Source organism: Paramormyrops kingsleyae, chromosome 1 (assembly GCF_048594095.1).
Source record: "Paramormyrops kingsleyae isolate MSU_618 chromosome 1, PKINGS_0.4, whole genome shotgun sequence".
NCBI classification, from domain to species: Eukaryota; Metazoa; Chordata; class Actinopteri; order Osteoglossiformes; family Mormyridae; genus Paramormyrops; species Paramormyrops kingsleyae.
The window spans coordinates 27,273,372-27,292,379 of NC_132797.1; the positions used below are offsets into that span (position 1 = coordinate 27,273,372).

At 46.0% G+C, this 19,008-nt stretch overlaps 1 protein-coding gene across 2 annotated transcripts; it reads right to left on the reverse strand.

Annotated features, from left to right (window-relative positions):
• Positions 1–999: 999 nt before the first annotated feature.
• ppp1r16a (protein phosphatase 1, regulatory subunit 16A) lies at positions 1,000–18,645 on the reverse strand. 2 transcript variants are annotated; one of them, XM_023823774.2, is made up of 11 exons: positions 18,509–18,645; positions 10,205–11,286; positions 9,618–9,688; positions 6,659–6,804; positions 5,942–6,045; positions 5,672–5,796; positions 5,356–5,481; positions 4,562–4,637; positions 3,753–3,882; positions 3,503–3,665; positions 1,000–2,909 (listed from the first exon to the last, which is right to left on the reverse strand). In XM_023823774.2, the coding sequence occupies exons 2-11, from the start codon at positions 10,443–10,445 to the stop codon at positions 2,436–2,438; spliced, it is 1,656 nt and encodes a 551-aa protein (XP_023679542.2). In that variant the 5' UTR covers positions 10,446–11,286; positions 18,509–18,645; the 3' UTR covers positions 1,000–2,435. The 2 variants fall into 2 exon arrangements, with proteins under 2 accessions (XP_023679542.2, XP_023679543.2); XM_023823775.2 differs by lacking the exon at positions 18,509–18,645 and adding an exon at positions 18,298–18,422.
• Between the last annotated feature and the right edge of the window lie 363 nt (positions 18,646–19,008).

The following is a 19,008-nucleotide window of genomic DNA, read 5'->3' on the forward strand; positions in this document are numbered from 1 at the left end:
CAAGCTGCCCATCTGCCCATCTGCCTGCGTTTAACGCCTTCCAGCCCCGAACAGCTGAGTGTGCACCAACAGTGGGAGACATTCCACGCGAGTTATGGCTCGCATTTTCTACAGCCCGTTCCGTGCACCGTCTGGCCTCTTCCTCTTGATGTTCCGGGTTCTGTTTTGACCCTTTTAAGAAATCACTTAAATTTACTTAGTTTTAGCCAAAGTGGCTGACACCCTACATGGTTTGAGTTTGTTTATAGTTGAGTTTATAATTTAATGGCTTATTTGGATTATTCAAACACACTCAACTGCACCAGCACCAAAATATATCATCAAATCCGAGGAGAATTTACTCAGAAGTCTGCATCACGATTTGGCTTCCAATCCTTGAGGCGGCAGCTTTTTATAGACACTATAACACATTGAACAAGTTACCATACGCCAGCCATTTCTCCAGTTCAGGAGAATAATGAACTTTATTATAAATTGTGCAGTAAAATCACTGAGGTTCCGGGAGATGTGCAGTTTGTTCTCCATCAAGCCTGAGATTTTAAAGAAATGAGAGACAAAAAGCTGCAGTTGTTGATCTGTTAAAGGTCCAGACAAGTCAAAATAAAACCCATGTTATGTAATACTTTGTTTTTTCTAGCCCATTGACATGAAGCAAGGTACTTTTTTTTTTTTAAAGGAACCAAATACTCACTTTTATGGGTTCTTCAGTGTAAGTCAACCCTACAAATACATTTGGAGACCCCCCCACTATAAACACGAGTACGAGTCTGGGCCAGTCCTACGACTACCATCCACCTCACCACCACTAAGCTGGGACAGGGATGAGATCCAGAACCCCGCCTGGAATACTGTACCTTATGCAAACTATAAATGTGCATGATTCATGAATATCTACCAAAAATACAGATTAACACGCCTGTTTTACACATTTCACAAGACTGGCGTCATAACACAAAAGAAGAAAAATTAAAAAATGAAATCCAGAGTGGCAGGAGTGGCGACTTTATAATAAATCTTTAATCTGGAATCACATAAACATTGGCTTCAAACAGAATGACGACAGATTCAGAACCTGGGTGCTGGGAGGAGGTCAGCTGACAGTTAGCAGCCGGCTGGAATAGCAAGAAAAGCGGAAGGTTTGGAGGCACGTAAAAGGGTAAAGGTGACGTGTGAAGGAATGCCATTAAGCTGCCTGACAAAGGGAATTACGGCTCTCTGTGGGGGTGATTAAACCAAGGAGCCAGAGTCATATGATCAGTTATTAAAAAGTCAACCTTTTGTTTGTGCTGAGAATTTCCAGCCAGTCATCTCATTCCAAGGTGCACCTGCAAGCCAGACACCCACTTCACTGGACAAATATCTCTCCCCCCCAGGCCCCGCAATGCATGCAAATCTACTAGTATATACAGCAAATGTATTTGGGACTAAATCAACCAATAAATACATAAATAAATTAAGGCCTCATCATCTACTTCTTCCACAGCGTCTGCTTCGAAAAACAGATCCAGTGTGTAAATACCGCCCCAAGCAAAGCATCTCTCAGTCACGCACCAAAAACAGTATTAACCCAAGCTATAACTTGCCCTGCCCATGAGTGGTGCATTAGCACACACAGAGGGTGAACCCCATCATAAGGTAGTGAATCATAACCTGTGTGGTCATGGTATTAACTCCGTCACCATCAGGAATTGTGGGGACACAGGAACTACAGGGATGCTCTACTCTCACAGTAACTAAGGCATGTGATCTTCCTGGTACAATGTGAACCATTAATCACTATTTAACAAGCAATAGATCATAAGCTTTCATTCTTAAAAATAAACTGTAGTTTTAAGCTGTATGGAATCTGCATAACGGAAACAAAAAATAAACGATGTGAAAAAACAAGAGCACCCACGGTTTTAGAGGAAGACCTCAGTCTGTGATGGGCGTCCATGAACGTCCGTAGATTTAAAAAGGCCAAAAAAGAAAATCAGTGCTCATTTGTTACACCGTTTACATTTTGTTAGGGGTAAAGTGCTACTTCTCATCCAAATTAGAAGTAAATGCACTGAATTTCCACCAGGTGGTAGCAATGAGGCATCTTCAGGGCAAAGCTCTGGAGGAAAGTCTGGAATGTTATAAACTTCAGGGTAAAAGCACTCATTCCAGGTCACAGCTCTGCAGGTTGCCACCAAATTCTAACACAGAGCTAAATACAAGCCTGTGCTGGTCTGCTGTAGGACAGAAGGGATTGACAAATCATTCGAAAAATGTCCAACTAAAAAAAAACAATAACGGGGGTGGGGTATGAAAATAGTGCCCAAAATCGGGTTAACAGGAAGATACCGAAACACACACAGGTGATGAAATGCCCTGCAGGGTAAATGCTGAAGCTGTGAATCTTGAACTTTCAGTGGCCCGTGTGTGTGTGTCAGCGCTCGTGTATTCAGCAGCTACATCAGTCTACAGCAGGGCTCCTTAGTGGCAGCAGCGTCCTCTTCTGGGGCTCTCAGCTTCAGCAGTGGTGGGTCTCCACTGGCAGGGGTAAAGTAGACCGCCCCCTCCTGGGGGGTGCTGGGTACAACATGCTGTGTGGGCAGAGCAGGAGCGAATCCCTCTTCTTCTGCTGGCAGGGGTGGCACTGGGGGAGTGGCCAGAGGTGGGGGCGGGGCCGGCTGTTTGTGGAGCTTGGCAGCGGCACGCTGGCGTTTGAGCTCAGCCAGTGTGTGGTGGGCCTTCTCCCGCGTCATGCTGTCAGCCTCGCCTCCTCCCGGGGCCAGCTGGTAGGAGGCGCTGCGCTCCATGCGGCTGCCCTCGTGTAGCTCCCCCGGCAGCGAGACGGAGGACAGAGGCGTCGCTCCATTACCCAGAGGTTCCCTCTTCCTCTCCCCACCCTCCTCATCCTCAGCATTCAGCACCACTGGAGCCTGAAAATGGACAGGTTAAATTACAGTTAAAGGACCTTAGGCAGACGTAATTTACATTACCTCACCAAAAATGCATGCGGAAAAATGAAGTATGAATTGTTCTTTAGGTATACTGACCTCGCCCTGGGATTTATTTGTTTTCAGTACTAATATTTTCTTCCAAATATTTAAAAACATGGCAAAGCAGTCAGATACCTGCATGCAGGTATCTGCAACAGGACCTGATGCAGATTTAGGGGGTTACTAATATAATAATAATGATCCATACTTTATTGATCCCCGTGGGGAAATTGTCTTTATGCCTGCAGGGTTTGAACCGGCGACCTTGTGATTACACAGGCTTAGCCCACTGAGCCACATGCTTCCCAGTATGCACCAGTGCAGTGTTGCACCTGCTGAAAATACCTCTGGCTTACAGTTAAAATTGAACAGTTTTTCATGGTTTTAATTTTAAAAACATTCTGGAAATCATCTCCCGACCCCTGGTAACCCTTGCCCTAGCGGCTCGTCTGTTGGACCACTGAAGGGGGTACATCAATCCAAAGTGTTTGTTCAAGGAATCAAGGATTGAGTCGGTGTTAATGAGGACCCACCAGGGTGAGGTGCTGGTCCAGCTCGGCGTCCGTCTGCCTGTCCTCATCGTCGTCCGGTGGCTCCGCCTCCCGCCCCCGCTCCTGCCATACCACTGCCTCTTTGTGGTGCTCGCGGCGGTACAGGCTGGAGCGCTCGTTCACGCTTGTCCGTCGCACCACCTTCCTGCGTATCCAGGGGAGGAGGGAAGTCAGCCGTGTAGCAGTCAAGGCACAAGGGAAGCCAATGCAGACACCTGCCCCCCCAACTCGCCCTCTGCTGCCCGCGCTGGAGGCCCTCCTCTGCAGCGTGCCTTTGCGCCGGTCCTGACTCTTCATGATGGCATCATGCTTGTGCTTCAGATCCAGCAGCTTGACCCTTACCTCCTCATCTGCACAGACATCTGCACATCGTGGGGACCAGAACATCAAGAAAAGCCAGCTGGCCTAGACGCATGATGCTACACGACCTAAAATGTAGCCTGGGACCAAGAATCTGAGAACGGGCCGCATGTTCAGCTCCCAGCAGCCCCACTGCTGCACCCAAAAGCAACATAATTAAAGCAGCAACAAATACAGTATAGTAAGTAGCAGCAGTGTATACAGGGGCGGGGTCACAGGGGCATTGGACCCAGCTGAAAGTTGTGTGGCCCCCTCCCCTGTTACATATTCAAAACATACCACTGGCTAATGATATGGTTGCCCCTCTCTATGATTTAGGCTCCAATGTTTTCCAAGAAATCCTCAAATTGTCCCTGCTAAGTACAGTTTGTACTATTGCCAGATGTTTCAATAAAGACTTCAGTGAAACTAAACAATAATAAACCAGCATGTCACACATTTTTAATAAAGTTGATCCAAAGGGTCTATGTCACAGAGCCCCACGTCAGCCTCTCGAGGGTCTGTGTCACAGAGCCCCACGTCAGCCTCTCGAGGGTCTGTGTCACAGAACCCCAGATCAGCCTCTCCAGGGTCTATGTCACAGAGCCCCACGTCAGCCACTCGAGGGTCTGTGTCACAGAACCCCAGATCAGCCTCTCCAGGGTCTATGTCACGGAGCCCTCTCCAGGGTCTCTGTCTCACCCAGAGGCGTCTCCTCCAGGATGGACTTGGCATGGAGGTCGGCTCCATGAGCCACCAGCAGTTCCACCATCTGCATCTGGAAAAAGGAAACGAGGATGATCACTTCAGGCCCTGCAGCAAAGGGGGACGGCCAGCGCAGGTTGGGTGCCGACCACAGGTCTGGCAGAGAGTGGTTACGACCCCCATGGGCCCCCTGGATACCCTGGAGCAGGAAGCCTGTGACTTTTTAGATACAAGAGGGCCGACAGTTTGCTTTTCAATCATTTACAATTCTATCCAAAATACTTTAACCATTTAACCCAATGACTCACAGTGCCATCGTCTTATAAAATGAGCTTGAGACTGGTCACATCCCACACAGAGCATGTTATATGTAGAACTGCCTCTGAAAGTTTGTTTTACCCTGATCACAGTTGGTTTGGCAAACTGAGGTCTGGCTAAAGACATATTAGAATCAGGCCCACAAACCAGTTTAAGAACAGTTATTATCCCTCTGCAAAACAGAGCAATAACACTACAACTGTTTCCTTGTGAAACTTTGCACATTGTATTTTTTATTTCGGCATGTCTTCTGTGTATTTTCTACTTATCCGATAAATACGAACCGCTACATTACCTAGTCATATTACTGCTTTGTGAGTGTTGTCTATTCCTGTTGGATGCTTTATGTTATTGACTGGATAATGCGAATAAGAATTCATACCCTTTCCTATCCTTGTATACTGATATACAAAAAGCAAATAGAATCCTGTTCCCTGTGACTGTGCTCTGCCACATGGACCTGCAGTACCCACATGTCCCCAGCAGGCGGCGGCGTGCAGCGGTGTCCAGCCATCACAATCCTTCTCGCCCACTGGTGCCTTCTGCTCCAGCAGGAGTTCCGCCACCGACTGCCATCCATTTGCAGCGGCGATATGCATCTGAGGCATGTGTGGGAATAATGAGTTCCACGACAAACCGTCATGCAGGAGTTAATTTAATAGTAGAGCTGCTAGGTAAGAGAAAGTCACACTTGTAAATGAAATGTACTTCAAAACTTTGATGCCCACTGCCCATCATAACGATTGCTGGGAGGGGTTTGTCCTACATGGCTGACCCAGTCTGCCTCACCAGCGTAGTGCCATTGTCGTCCTTGGCTCCGAGTTCCGTTCCACTCAGGACCAGGTCCCTCACGTCTGCCAGCATCTCCATCTCCTTTGCCGCGCGACACTCATCGATGCGCTCCTGCGTTATGCCTGTGTGAAGACATGAAGTTTGGGGGGGTCTGGTGCCATCTGCACTCGCTCATGAGATGCATGTGCTTACGTTTGTGCAAAAAATAGAATTTACGCCCTCAAGACAGACGGACAGCCCCAAAACACACAAAAGTGGGACAATCACCCTGCTCAGCCATAACCGTTTCAATAAGTTCCAGCGTGGCCTCGTCCTCGCACAGGTCGTAGGGCATGTTCCCATCGGCGTTCACTGCCAGCAGGTCGGCGCCACTGAGCAGGGGCAGAGAGAAGAAAAGTGCCATTGAGGGCCAAGCAGAACTTCACCTTGGTAAAGCAGGTTGTGTCTGAATGTGCACACACTTGTACAGGCCACCATGTTCCGCATGAGGAAGATTCACTCCTGGCCAGAGGACAGACAACACTGGAGTCTAGCTGCTGGACATACTCTGATGCAACCAGATCCAGCATCTGAACGTCTCCATTTGAATGTCACTGTCTGCATGCGACTGAGCCACTGTGAGTTAAGGATAGAGTCCAGACTAAACTCCAAATTAATCTGCCCTCAAAAACAGGCTCTCTTTAGCTTTGCTTGAATCAAACGAGCCTCATAATCTAAAGTCATGGTAGTCATGGTACATTTATAGTCATCTTCCAGATATACAGTCTGGACTTTCTAGTTTTAAAATTCCTTCTGGATTGTGTATTGTAGAGCAGGGTGTTATAATTCGCTCATAAAAATGCGACATATGATCACCACAGAGCTGATAAACTGAAGTTACTGTTTACAAGAATTCTACACATGCTTAACCTGCCAAAGTGCCACTGGAGTTTGCCAGAAAAGGGGGCCATGCATCAAACTCAACATGCCCCCTCGGAAACTCACGATTGCACAAGGAGCTGCACCAGCCGCGTGTGACCACAGGTGGCGGCGGCATGCAGAGGGGTCCAGAGTTCACTGTCACAGGCATTGACGCTGGCGCCCGCCTCCACCAGGCAGCGGACCAGCTCCTCGAAGTCGTCGATGCAGCACTAAGGGACAACGAGCAAAGCGATTACACTCGCCTGCCACGTACAGGTACACATGGCACTCAACTCCCAGCATACATCAGTCACACTTTAACTGGACCAGTTAATAGGTGTGTAACGGCACACAGAATTCATGCTTCAGGCAAACCTCAGTTACGGGCTCAAAAAAAAAAAAATTATATATATATTCTCATAATGAACTTCTACCAAGTACAGTCACATATCCGTATCGATATACACCTCTATAACCGTTATTATTATTTAGCCTAGTCTGAATTTCCAGGCAAAAGCAACTTAAATGCCATGGGAAGACTTTCAGAGGCTGTTTCTGCCCTACTCTAGTCATACACACACTGGGATGATGTCATCTCAAATGAGTTAGCATGCTGGATGATGTCATCTCAAATGAGTTAGCATGCTGGATGATGTCATCTCAAATGAGTTAGCATGCTGGATGTGTTTCCAGCAACACTGACCCCCTGCAGTTCGCATACCGGTCTGGAATCGGGGTGGATGATGCTGTCATGTACATGTTGCACCAAGCCCTCTCTCACCTAGAGCAGGCAGGGAGCACTGTGAGGGTCATGTTTTTTTACTTCTCCAGTGCTTTCAACACTATCCAGCCTGCACTACTGAGAGGGAAGCTGGAGGGAGCCGGTGTGGGCAAGCAGCTGACTGCATGGACCATCGACTACCTAACCAACCGACCGCAGTATGTGAGGCTCCATGACTGTGTGTCCGAGACGGTAATCTGCAGCACGGGCGCGCCGCAGGGCACGGTTCTCTCACCCTTCCTGTTCAGCCTGTACACTTCTGACTTCCGTTATAATTCGGACCAGTGCCACCTACAAAAGTTCTCGGATGATACAGCCATCATCGGATGCGTATCAGACGGGAACGATCAGGAATACAGTGGGGTCATCAGTGACTTTGTCGGCTGGTGTGAGACTAATGCTCTCCAAATCAACGCCAGCAAGACGAAGGAGATGGTCATAGACTTTAGGAGGAAGGCACCCCCTCCAACACCGGTGAGCATCCAGGGAAAAGTCATTGAGGTAGTGGACTCTTACAAGTACCTGGGTGTTCGCCTCAACAATAAACTGGACTGGACTACAAATACAGACGTCCTGTATAAGAAGGGCCAGAGTCGACCTGCTCTACCTGCTGAGGAGACTGAGGTCCTTCGGAGTACACAGGACCCTGTTAGGGACATTCTACGATTCTGTGGTAGCATCCGCCCTTTTCTATGCAGTGGCCTGCTGGGGGAGCGGATGCACGGAAAGGGACAGAAGCAGGATTGACAAATTGGTGCGGAGGTCTAGCTCTGTGCTGGGATGCCCTCTGGAGACTGTAGAGGTGGTGGGTGAGAGGAGGATGCTAGCTAAGCTGACATCCATCATGAACAACCCACATCACCCTCTGCATGAGACTGTGAGTGTGCTGAGCAGCTCCTTCAGTCAGAGACTGATACACCCTCGCTGCAGGAAGGAGCGCTTTCGCAGATCATTCATCCCGACAGCAGTTAGACTCTATAACACATCATGATGTCATGAGTCACCCAGATACTTACCTCTACGGTCACCACTACTTACCACTTCATACATAACGCACCTTATAGAGGTAAATGCAGCTGTAGTAGTGAAATAGTTGATATTTATTATTACTTGCACTTTTTCCCACAACCCACTATCCATATATTACATACTGTGTATGGGTGTACATAGGCACTACTGTTGTATTTAGTGTTTTATCTTATTATTATTTATTTTTTTCTTGTATTCTTATTCTTGTATTTTTATATTCTTGGATTACTCTTGTACTCTTTCAGGCTATCTGTCTAGAGCTGTGATAATGCACAAATTTCCCCACTGTGGGATCTATAAAGTCCTATTCTATTCTATTTTATTCTATACATATCCGAGTCTGACATAACAGATCCGACAGACAGTCTTGGTCATACTCTCTTTCCAGGGCTGGTGTAATTTATTGGGAAACCAAACAATTCCCAAACCACTGATTGTGTCTGACTGTAACCAGCATTAGCTGAAACAAACTCACAGTCACAACTAGCATGTTTCCCCTGCTGAACATCTACTTCTGAATGTAGGTTCCAACCATATCAATAATGTATTAATTTGTCTCATCGTGTGTACTGAGCCGAAAATGTGCCAAACAGTGTATGACAAATGTGTGTGTACTATTACAGCCCTACCAGCCAGTGTTCATGTTCATTAACACTTTAACCCTCAACATACATTTCTGATAGCAACTGCAGGAACATATTACTGAAGGACATTATAAAGTTCATGTCATAAACAGTCTGGCATCAGCACTTTTCTGCACTGTACAGCAATCCTGACGGCAACATTTTAGAACCCAGGTCTGCCTTTCTGAGTCGCGTCATTAACGAAGCACAAAGTTTGTGTTTGTAAGGCAAGAAAACCCCCCCAGTGTACCACACTCCACAGCTGCGAGGTATGATGCCCTGAGCCCCCCCTTTCCCAAAACACACACACAGAAACAAAGATTACATCTGTTCTGACGAGGCCCGGCCAGATCACACCCTCATTTGCATGTCACCTCTATGGATTTGCTAAGTAAACCTTCTGTGTTCTTCCTGCAGGGCAGGGGCCTGGGCAGATGCTGAGATCCACCTCTCACACGAGTCTCTGTGGCAGACTCTGCCAGATCTGTAGTAGCTCCTTTTGTTTCCATTCACTGGCACAGAACACTCAGAGCCAGCCACCAAAGGGATACACGTCACATACATCTGACACTCACAAAACAGAAGAATGAGCGTGTGCTGTGGGCAGTACCTGGTGTAAGGCTGTGAGGCCGTCCTCATTGAACAGGTCTGGGCTCACACCACTACTAAGCAGTTCCTTGACTGAGAAGAGAGGGAGACATGATTCCATCAGCGGTGTTAAAATAAAAAAAAAAAAAAGGTTACCAAAATACTTAGCTGACCCTCGATGGCGTGACGTTCCCTATCACACTCATTCCTGCTTCCTAAACCCTCACTCTACATGTCGGCATGTGCACATTCATCTCATTAAACTTTCTACAGTACTAGAAACTAGCAAAGTTTAACACTGCATGAGCAGGCCCTCCATATATTTGTCTACGTGTCAAACTTGTATCCCTTTACATTGTACATTTCATTTGTTTTGAAGGAGTCATGACGTGATATCCGTTTTGCTTTTTTCCCCCGAAATGATGAATGTTTTTTTTTGAGAGAACAGCATCAGCCAGTCCCAGGGAATTAATTTGCTGACCCTGGGAAAGGAACCAGCAAGCAACCTTCTGATCAGAAGGACAGCATCTTAACCTGCTGATCCACACACCATATATATGTATATATCGCCTACCCCCGGCCTCTGCTCAGGGGATGGCCCAAACTCACCCTCCTCCAGGTCATTGCGAGCAGCAGCCTCCAGCAGCGTGATGTTACTGGGGAAGGTGACCCTGCGGCTGTGGGCCTGCTGTCCCGCCTTGGCTCCTGCGTCACTGTGGGTGACCTTCTCCATCTGTGACCAGCCCTTCAGCTGCTGGGCACGCCGCTTCTGCGCATGCTTGAGTCGCTCGCCGGCCGTCAGTCGGCCGACTGCCGGCATCTCCGCCAGGAGCTCCGCGTGCTCAGCCATGCTGGCTCCGTGCAGCCCCCCCCCCCACAGTCTCGTCACCCAGTCTTCACCCTGGTCGGAATCGCTTATACCGCCTCCCCCTGTAAGACACCTGGCTATTCAGGTGCCAGGTGTGGATGCAAGCAATCCCAGCAGGCCTGGGTGCTGAACTGGACACCCAGTGACCAAGGCCAGGATAAGACTTCCAAAAAGTCAGTCACATGAAAGGGAACCTATATGCCCCTTAAACAAACCTCATTCAGTTAGTGATGAACAGGCCAACTCATCCTATACCCAAAGTCTATATGAGGAACTCTCCCAGCTGTCCTGGTCCATGGATCAAGTCACCCCAAATCAACCTCAGGGCCCACCAACACTCCTTCAGGTCACTAATTCCATGACTGTGCTATCAAGGCCAGGGTTTTGCAACACTCAAGACCAGAGAGGGCACCAGTCTCCTTGACCAAGAAATTGACAGAGAATGAGATTCTCCTAGAAGGACCATACTGCAATGCTACTGGGTAAGAATTTGGGAATGACTTGGTCAGAGACCTGATCTATACAAGGACTATACTCTGCAGCTAATCCAGCACAATATCATCCCTGTTCAGTCATCAAATTTATTTGTAAATTGGGGCATTACCAGCAGAGTACAGCAAAATATCTGTTGGATGAGAAGGACTGGGTCAGTTGACCAATATCTGTTCCTAACCCCCTTGACAGACGACAGGCCATACATCAAGGTCCACAGGCAATACTGGGCGCAGCATTGTCATCAAAACGCATATCCATTTTCAAGGTCAAAAAGCAGAGCTTTCCTGGAAGGGACGCTGGCCGGGACACTTCTGGCCCAAGGCTGGTCCTGAAGAGAGCAAAGAGAGGAAAGAGTTCAGATGAATCCCACTGCTAGCCTCTTCTTCTCTTGCAGGAATTAATATTACTCTACAATCACAAATCTGCCTTGAATAAAAAATAATGCTAGACATGAACTCAATTTACTTCAGTTTGTGAAGGGAGGTAAAGCCATCATTCAGAATATGATGGTATGTAAGCTCAAAGACAAGGTCTTTGCACAGAACACTTCATATTGTTGTAACCCGTAAAGAAGCACACTCCCCCCAGCAACCAAAAATGGTTACGACATCCCATCAGTTTGACCAGCCATGCAAGTAGCACTTTGGTTCTCAGAGAATCAGACATTCCTCACGTCCACATTTGAAAGGCGATGAAAAGTAAAGCCGTTAAGCATCCACAGACCTTGCCACCTGACTAAGACACGGGATATACCCGGTGAAACGTCACTGAAATAAAATATTTTTCCCAGAAAAAAACAACAACTTGATATGAGATGCAGGCTCTTTGTGGACCCCAAGTCTCAACCCCCCAACTCCAGCACGCTCTTCGGGAATGGGGGAAACAAGAGATGGGCAGATCTCATTAATGATTGACACCCCTGGCAGTGATGCCAAATGCCCAGCCGATGCCAATGTGACGGACTGAACGAAACTGGACAGGTGATCGGTGATCGCTGAAGAGTGGTGCATGGGGTGGGGAGACATTTTTTGGGTGGGAATTTATGTCCGTGGCTCCAAAAATTGGAGCCCAGCTCACCCCCAAGCAGTGTGACTGGGCCAATCTGCTAAGCCACCCCCTTCCAGGCAAATCATCCATTATTCAGCCAGTGTGCAGGAAGAGAAGCAGGGTCAGCTAGATGAAGCTGAACGGAAATACCTCAGACTGCTGCCCGTTGGTGGTGGGATGGGGGGGCCCAGCACCCAATTCACTCATCCCTAAACATAAATATCACCTGCAGAAGCCCTTTCACTCACTCAATGAGTGGCAACAGGTTACTACTGCTTAGCAGTGCACATTAAAAAGTGAGCGAAGAATGAACATTTAATGGCAGTTAAAACTACTCTGCAAAGAATAACAACTTTGATGAACAAGCAAAAATTTCATAAATAAACAGCAGCTTTGGCTTAGAAAAAACATTAGAAAAAGTTCAACTATTTAGGTGAGACCAGGGGACAACTGTTGAATTTTGACATTTTTATAAAATGTAAAAGAATGACTGCAGGAAAAACTGGTTTTCCCTCCCGTCTCCCCTATAACTTTAGCATCTCACAGACATTACTTTTTAAGCTCTGCATGAGTGTGTATGGTTTATTTAAAGGAAAAAAAAACACCCTAAAAAGTTACTGCGCTGCCTCATAAAACGTGACAAATTACCTACTAACAGCTATTGAAATAACACTCCTTTAATTTAAAAGATAAAGGAGGACAAGTTCAGCTTAGTGCACCAGCCATTTAAGAAATGCTTCCCTGCCAGACGCCACTAGTACCATTAGAGGGAGCCGCAGAGAAACCTTTGATCCCTGTGAGTATGTGGGGACGGCTGGCTGTCCTCAGCTAAATAATTTCTTTCCATTGTGGTGGTGCTCGTGCACCTGAGGGAGGAGTACAGAGCGCCGAGCCCATCTGCAGCGGAAGCGGCTGCCCTCAGTCTCATTCTAAGCTTCCTGATCAAGCCTGGAAGATCATGGGAATGCCCATATTGGCTTAGCAGACTGATGTAGTAGCACATTATCTTATCACAGGTCGAAACCCTTGGCTAAAGCAGTTAGCACTTAGCGGTGAGTCATTGTATGGTTGCAGCAGCATGACAGCTTTTGTTACCATCAACACGAAATGGGGCATTAACACAAACCGGAAAATGTTCGCAAATCCTTTGTGGGGGGGTGGGGAGCAAGGGAGACTGTGCCACACCTTGACTATGGAGGCGGCTGGCGTGTACATATAAAGAATGCCTTTCAACACATCATGAGCTAGTATGCTTTTTTTTTTTAAACTACACACAGCATTAGAGGTCTATGCTTTCCAATGGACAGGAAGAGCAAGATACACATCCAGCAGCTGCTTCCTCTCCCTTGTAGAAAAGAAATGGAAGCCATTCAGGGGGAGATCAGGAGGCAATGCTCTGCAAAACCGGATACAGCCGCTAGCCAGGAGATTTGGGAGGAACCTGCACCCGAACAGACCTTAGATATTTGCCAGACTGTTTTTATGGTGCACATTATCACCAACCTTATTCAAGGTGCGAAAGTGCAAAGTGCAATTTTGCATATATAAACTCAAACTCTATACAACCATGAGAGTGGGTGTCGTTTTTATGAGCTATCGGGGGACATATTTTACATATGGAATGGGAGGAGGGGACACAACAACCACCATCACTTTCAGATCCACACCGTGTAGGCCGAGATGATTGTACAGCTGCTCACGCATCCAACACATGCCAATCAAACAATGATTCCTTTGAGCGTTCAATGACTGCCACCCAGCTCCAAGAGAACACAGTGTAATGAAAAGGATGGCTTTCATTTTTGAAGCAGTTAAAAGGATTTGCTGCTGAAAGTGGGTTGCAAGCGGTGGATCTTAAAACATTTTTACTTTGATTCCTAGATGGCCCTTGACCACTCAAAATAACTCGAAATAACCCATACAGTTTAGGACCATATGAAGCCATTATTTCATGGATTTACAGATGACACAGTCACCCTGCCTTGCACTCACACACATGACAGCAGTGTAGCAATTTCTGCTAAAAGCAGTAGCATCCAGGTGTTATTATATGAATAAATAAGCCAGAAGGCAAACAAACAAAGGCAGCATTGTGAACAGGAATCCGAGGACTTCCTGGTAAGGCCGGATAGAAAGGTCAGAGCAGAGTGCACAATATGACACATACATCCTGTGGGGGGGGCACCAAAGCATTTTATGTTATAGTCATATATACATTACAATAATACCTCAAATACCAAATACACACACACTCAAACATACGAAGTTCAGTGGAGCGAATTCTCCCTCCACCATAAACGCTCCCTATAAAAATTACACAAGCGTTCACCTTGGACTGCATCATTTCAAAGACCAATCCCATAATAAATTAGGATCAGAAAACCACCCAGCATACTTCAGGACAAAGACGAGGTGCTTGAGTAGGGTTCCTCAAGCCTGAAGGCCTGACACAATAGGGATGAAGCCACCACAAATTAATGCTTGGCACGCTGCCCCAAACAGTTAATTACCAATAGTCTAGGCTTTGAAGTAGTAATAACGAATAAATTTAAATTAGGCCTAAATTCTAAAAATGCAGGCTGGGGAGAAGTTGCAAATTATTTTAACCACTAACTTTGTCACTTTCCAGGCTGGCTGTATATTGCTTTGTGTACTCCCTTCTTTCAGGTAGGCAGAGTTGTTTTTGAGATTTTACAAGTTCTGAGTAAATAAGGAGCCTCTGTCTCCATGTCTGCTGACCCAAGGAGACCACATAGAGTAGCTGTACCAACTTGATTAAACCTGCCACCTTATTCACTTGTCCATGAGGGTGACCCAAGTGCAGTGGGGCACCTCACACCTGGAACACAGCCATGCTTAAAGCACTAATGAAAATGCCCGCCCTGCCTTTTCTTATTGGGTCTCTGTCCAGCCTCTTTCTAATGTCAAAACCTTCTGGCATCCCTGCACTCATGGCTATTATGAATCACCGACCATTAAACTCCTACACTTCATGACTACACCAAATTGTTCTCACCACTGAATGATAAGATGTTACAACATTCTACAGAGTAAAGTCTGAAGGCATCTGGAGAAAGATAGAGACTTAAGTACTATTTATATAAACATAAATATGCTGACCCATGTGGACATGGGACACATCAGTTTAAAATAAACAGGTTTTATTTAATACAGTGGCCTGTACTACGAAGCGGGGTTACTGGCTTCTCGGGGTAACTTGTCGGATTTAAGGTACCACAGCCTAAATGGACTTCATATTTGTTCACTTACATTTTGCTCAGACTACCTTAAATCCGACAAGTTACCCCGATAAGCCAGTAACACCGCTTCGTAGTACAGGCCACTGGTCATCTCTCTCTTACACACACAGACTTCTTTGAAGGCATACAGGCCCACAAGCTCAGCATCAATAACAGTACGGTCTTCACACTTAACTGTGGCACGTAGCACAAAGGAACCCACTATATCTGTTTCTAGCCCAACACACCGCAGACAAACTGAATGTGTTCCATCCAGTATGCCCTGTCTATTGCTCCACCTTCAGACATTAGCTTGAAATTGAGTTCAGACCAGAAAGACCCAAGCAGTTTCTGGTCCCACCCAAAGGAACAAATTACAACTGTGGACCAGAAGACGAAGGAAGGTTCTCCGTAAATAGATTTTTTTGTTTATTTTTATTTAAACTATAGGGGGAGGTAAAAAGGAAACTGTCTGTTTCAGTGGACTGGGAGGCAGTTCCTGATCTATACCCACACAGTAGTGAGCAGAAAGAAATGCCCCAGAAAGTCAAATTATTTATAACCCAATTCACCCCCTTGTTCACAGCGGATAGCACTCACTGAATTTCACAGAATGACTGGCCTGAGCAACCCAACTAGCCTCTGGGTCATCTCCACTCATGAGCTACACTCCATGGAGGGCTGTGTAGGAGAACATCGAAAATTCCCTTTATTAATCCCATGAATTAAGTTCATCTTATCTTAGCAATTCCATACAGAGGTCTGTTTGATGTCACATTCAAAATGTGGATAAAATGCTATGCATTTCTAACATGTAATTTAATATACAATTTATTGAGGATTTGTCTATATTCAACCCAAAAGCAACTCATTGAAACTAAGCTTGCCCATGCTCTGAGGCATTTTGTTATTTTGTTTGCAATTGAGTCTAAATGTCACATCCGTAACACTGGAATTGCTCAAGAGCTTATTCTCTAGTATAAAACACACAAAATGACAAAGAAGAGCAGAAAACTTTTTAAAGCTTCTATTACACGTTTTAATTTAATAGTATTTAATATGCAAGAAGTAGTAAAAACAAAATTGCTAGGTGGTAGTGCAGGTGTTTTAGATTCATGGCACGGTTTGCACAAAAGGCCACATTAACATTTAAAACACTTGTACTGCAATAGCCCATGTTCATACAAGGAGATGGGGACACATCTTTGATCAACGGATACTGAAAGACAAGGGGGAGGCAGTCAAACAAACACACACACACACACACACACACACACACACACACACAAGCAATTCTGAATAAACAGCTTTGCGCAACAAAGGTTTGCCACAATTCCCAGTGGTATAATCCCCACACAACTCTCTGTAAAGTCTCCACCCAACCCCAAAGAATTAATGTGATTAACACACAGAGCTGTTGGAGGGTTCCAGCTGAAAATGGGTGTGCTGCCTAAGCTCGGTCAGGTGCATGGCTGGTTTTGAACCATATTTGCCCCGTAAATATTGAAAATGGGAGACATACGGAAGGGTACAAGAACTGAAGAAGGTAATGAAATACACAGAGAAAAAATGATCGAGAGTAAAAGGAAAATGATGGATAGGGATAAAGAGCAAGTGAGAGAGAGAGAGAGAGAGAGAGAGAGAGAGAGAGAGAGAGAGAGAGAGAGAAAAAGGAAGCCAGAACATCCATCCATCTTCCTACCACTTATACAATTCAGGGTCGTGGAGAGTCTGGAGCTTATCTAAGGAAGCATAAGGGCATAAGGCAAGGGAGCAAGCAAAGCTGAGAACTTAAACATCCAAGGAGGATGGGGAAGGGAGACACTGATGTAAATGCACTGTTTATTTTAAGAATGGTGCAACAGCCAAGAAATACTTCAGTCTTAAGGGAAGCATGAATCCAGCCCATCCTGGGTAGGGCAGAGGAGAGGTCCCATACTGGGACATACCTCTCTATGTTCAGACAACACTAAACCCCATTTAAGAGTCAGACTGAGTCTAAGCAGCTGTCCCACTGGTACCATCCACACAGAAACCCATGTGCACGGGTCCCACAAACAGCACAAAGAGCCAAACTCTCTCCACACCTCACATAACCTGATCCCATCCACTGCAAGAATACAGCACTACCGGTGAGAAGCTTATACCGAGAAGATCGAAAGAGTCATGATTGACACACAACTTGTGAAGCAACACACACAGAAATAGGCAGAAAAAAATGCATCCACAAACAGGAAATCAACAAAAATGCTTAAAATACGGAGTCAAAGAAGCAATGGTACAGAAGAATCCAGTACATGAATTAGGCACACAGAATCCTGGGAGCAGGTGATCAATGTTAACACACTGAAGAACTTACTTCACAATCCCAATACGTATTTTCTTTAAAGTATTCATGTTATGTTTGAAAGAGTCATCAAGGTTTAGTTATTCTTATACAGTCAGATCGTCGTAAGGCGCAATGACAGAAGGCATGTGTCGCTTTGACCTCGGATATTTTCAATCCCCCCCCCAAGATGCAACCTCTGCCCTTTACCTGTGTCTCACAGATGTGTGTGCACAAGACAATTCTTTCAAAGAACGAACATTATATTACATAGGAAATAAGAATCACCTCTATGAACCGGCACAGCACGAACACAATCCCGCGGTCACACCAGGTTATTTATTAGAAACCTTTACGATCACTCCGTGATAACGGGACTCCGGTTCATTTGCGCAGTCCGGCTGAAACCATTTTGTCTCGTTTGGCCGAAACGTGGTGGCGCGGCACTGTCCCAGTACACCCCATCAGTACACCACATCATTTTAAACGGGGGGCACCAAACAAAACACTAAATATCTAACAAACATTTTCAACAAAGGAACTCGAGTGAGTTCACATCCCAGCGTTATGCAACCAAAAAAACGTCTCGACTGTCCACCTGTTGCCAGCTTCCCATCTCCAACGTCTTTCCCTAACCCGGACCGCTTCTCACCGGTTAGTCCGAGTCAGAAAACCCTGACTGACTCAGGGCTGGCCAGACCGTCAAAACTTATACGCAAAGTTTTACCTTCAGGAACCGGTCCACAGAGCACCCAGCGGGTCCCTGCCATCAAACGCGTACCGTTCAACGTGCCCTTATCCCCGAATTAACTGCTAATTAGCTAGCAGGCTAACGAACCCACCCTTGGCAAACTCTTCACACACAACGCGGCTCGCGAGACAACTTGTAAAACAAGTGCGTAAAGAAAAAAATATAGGTATAAAATGGTCAGAGTTACCTCGACTAGCCGTTTAACCATGAGAGCAGTGCAAAACGCCACTCGTTTCCGCGTCTGCCCTCTGCTCTCCGACTGCATAAATTCCCAATCAGCTGCTCTGTCCCCTCGCGCTGCCCCCCGGAGGGGAAAAGCTTCTCCATGACAACCTGGACACTTCTAACGTCATCAAACAGCGACCCACTAGGTGGCGACAAAATCTAGGAATTAGCTTTGGTCCCAATTCAGTTTTCAGACTTAAGATATTGCTGCCAAATTGTATATGTATTGGACTCAAATCGGTTGCCTACTGACTGACATGTTGCTGCCTAGATGTCAAATTTCTACTCATAAAACAATAAAAATGTTGTATGTAATTTAATTTAATTAAACTTAAAGTATATGAATTTATTAGAAGTAGGATCACCAGGTTTTACTGTTGTTCATAAGACTCAGAATGGCTCAATCTTCCTGCGTTTAAACTGTCTAATAATAGTCTTGAGGTCTGTAAAAAGATTAAATAT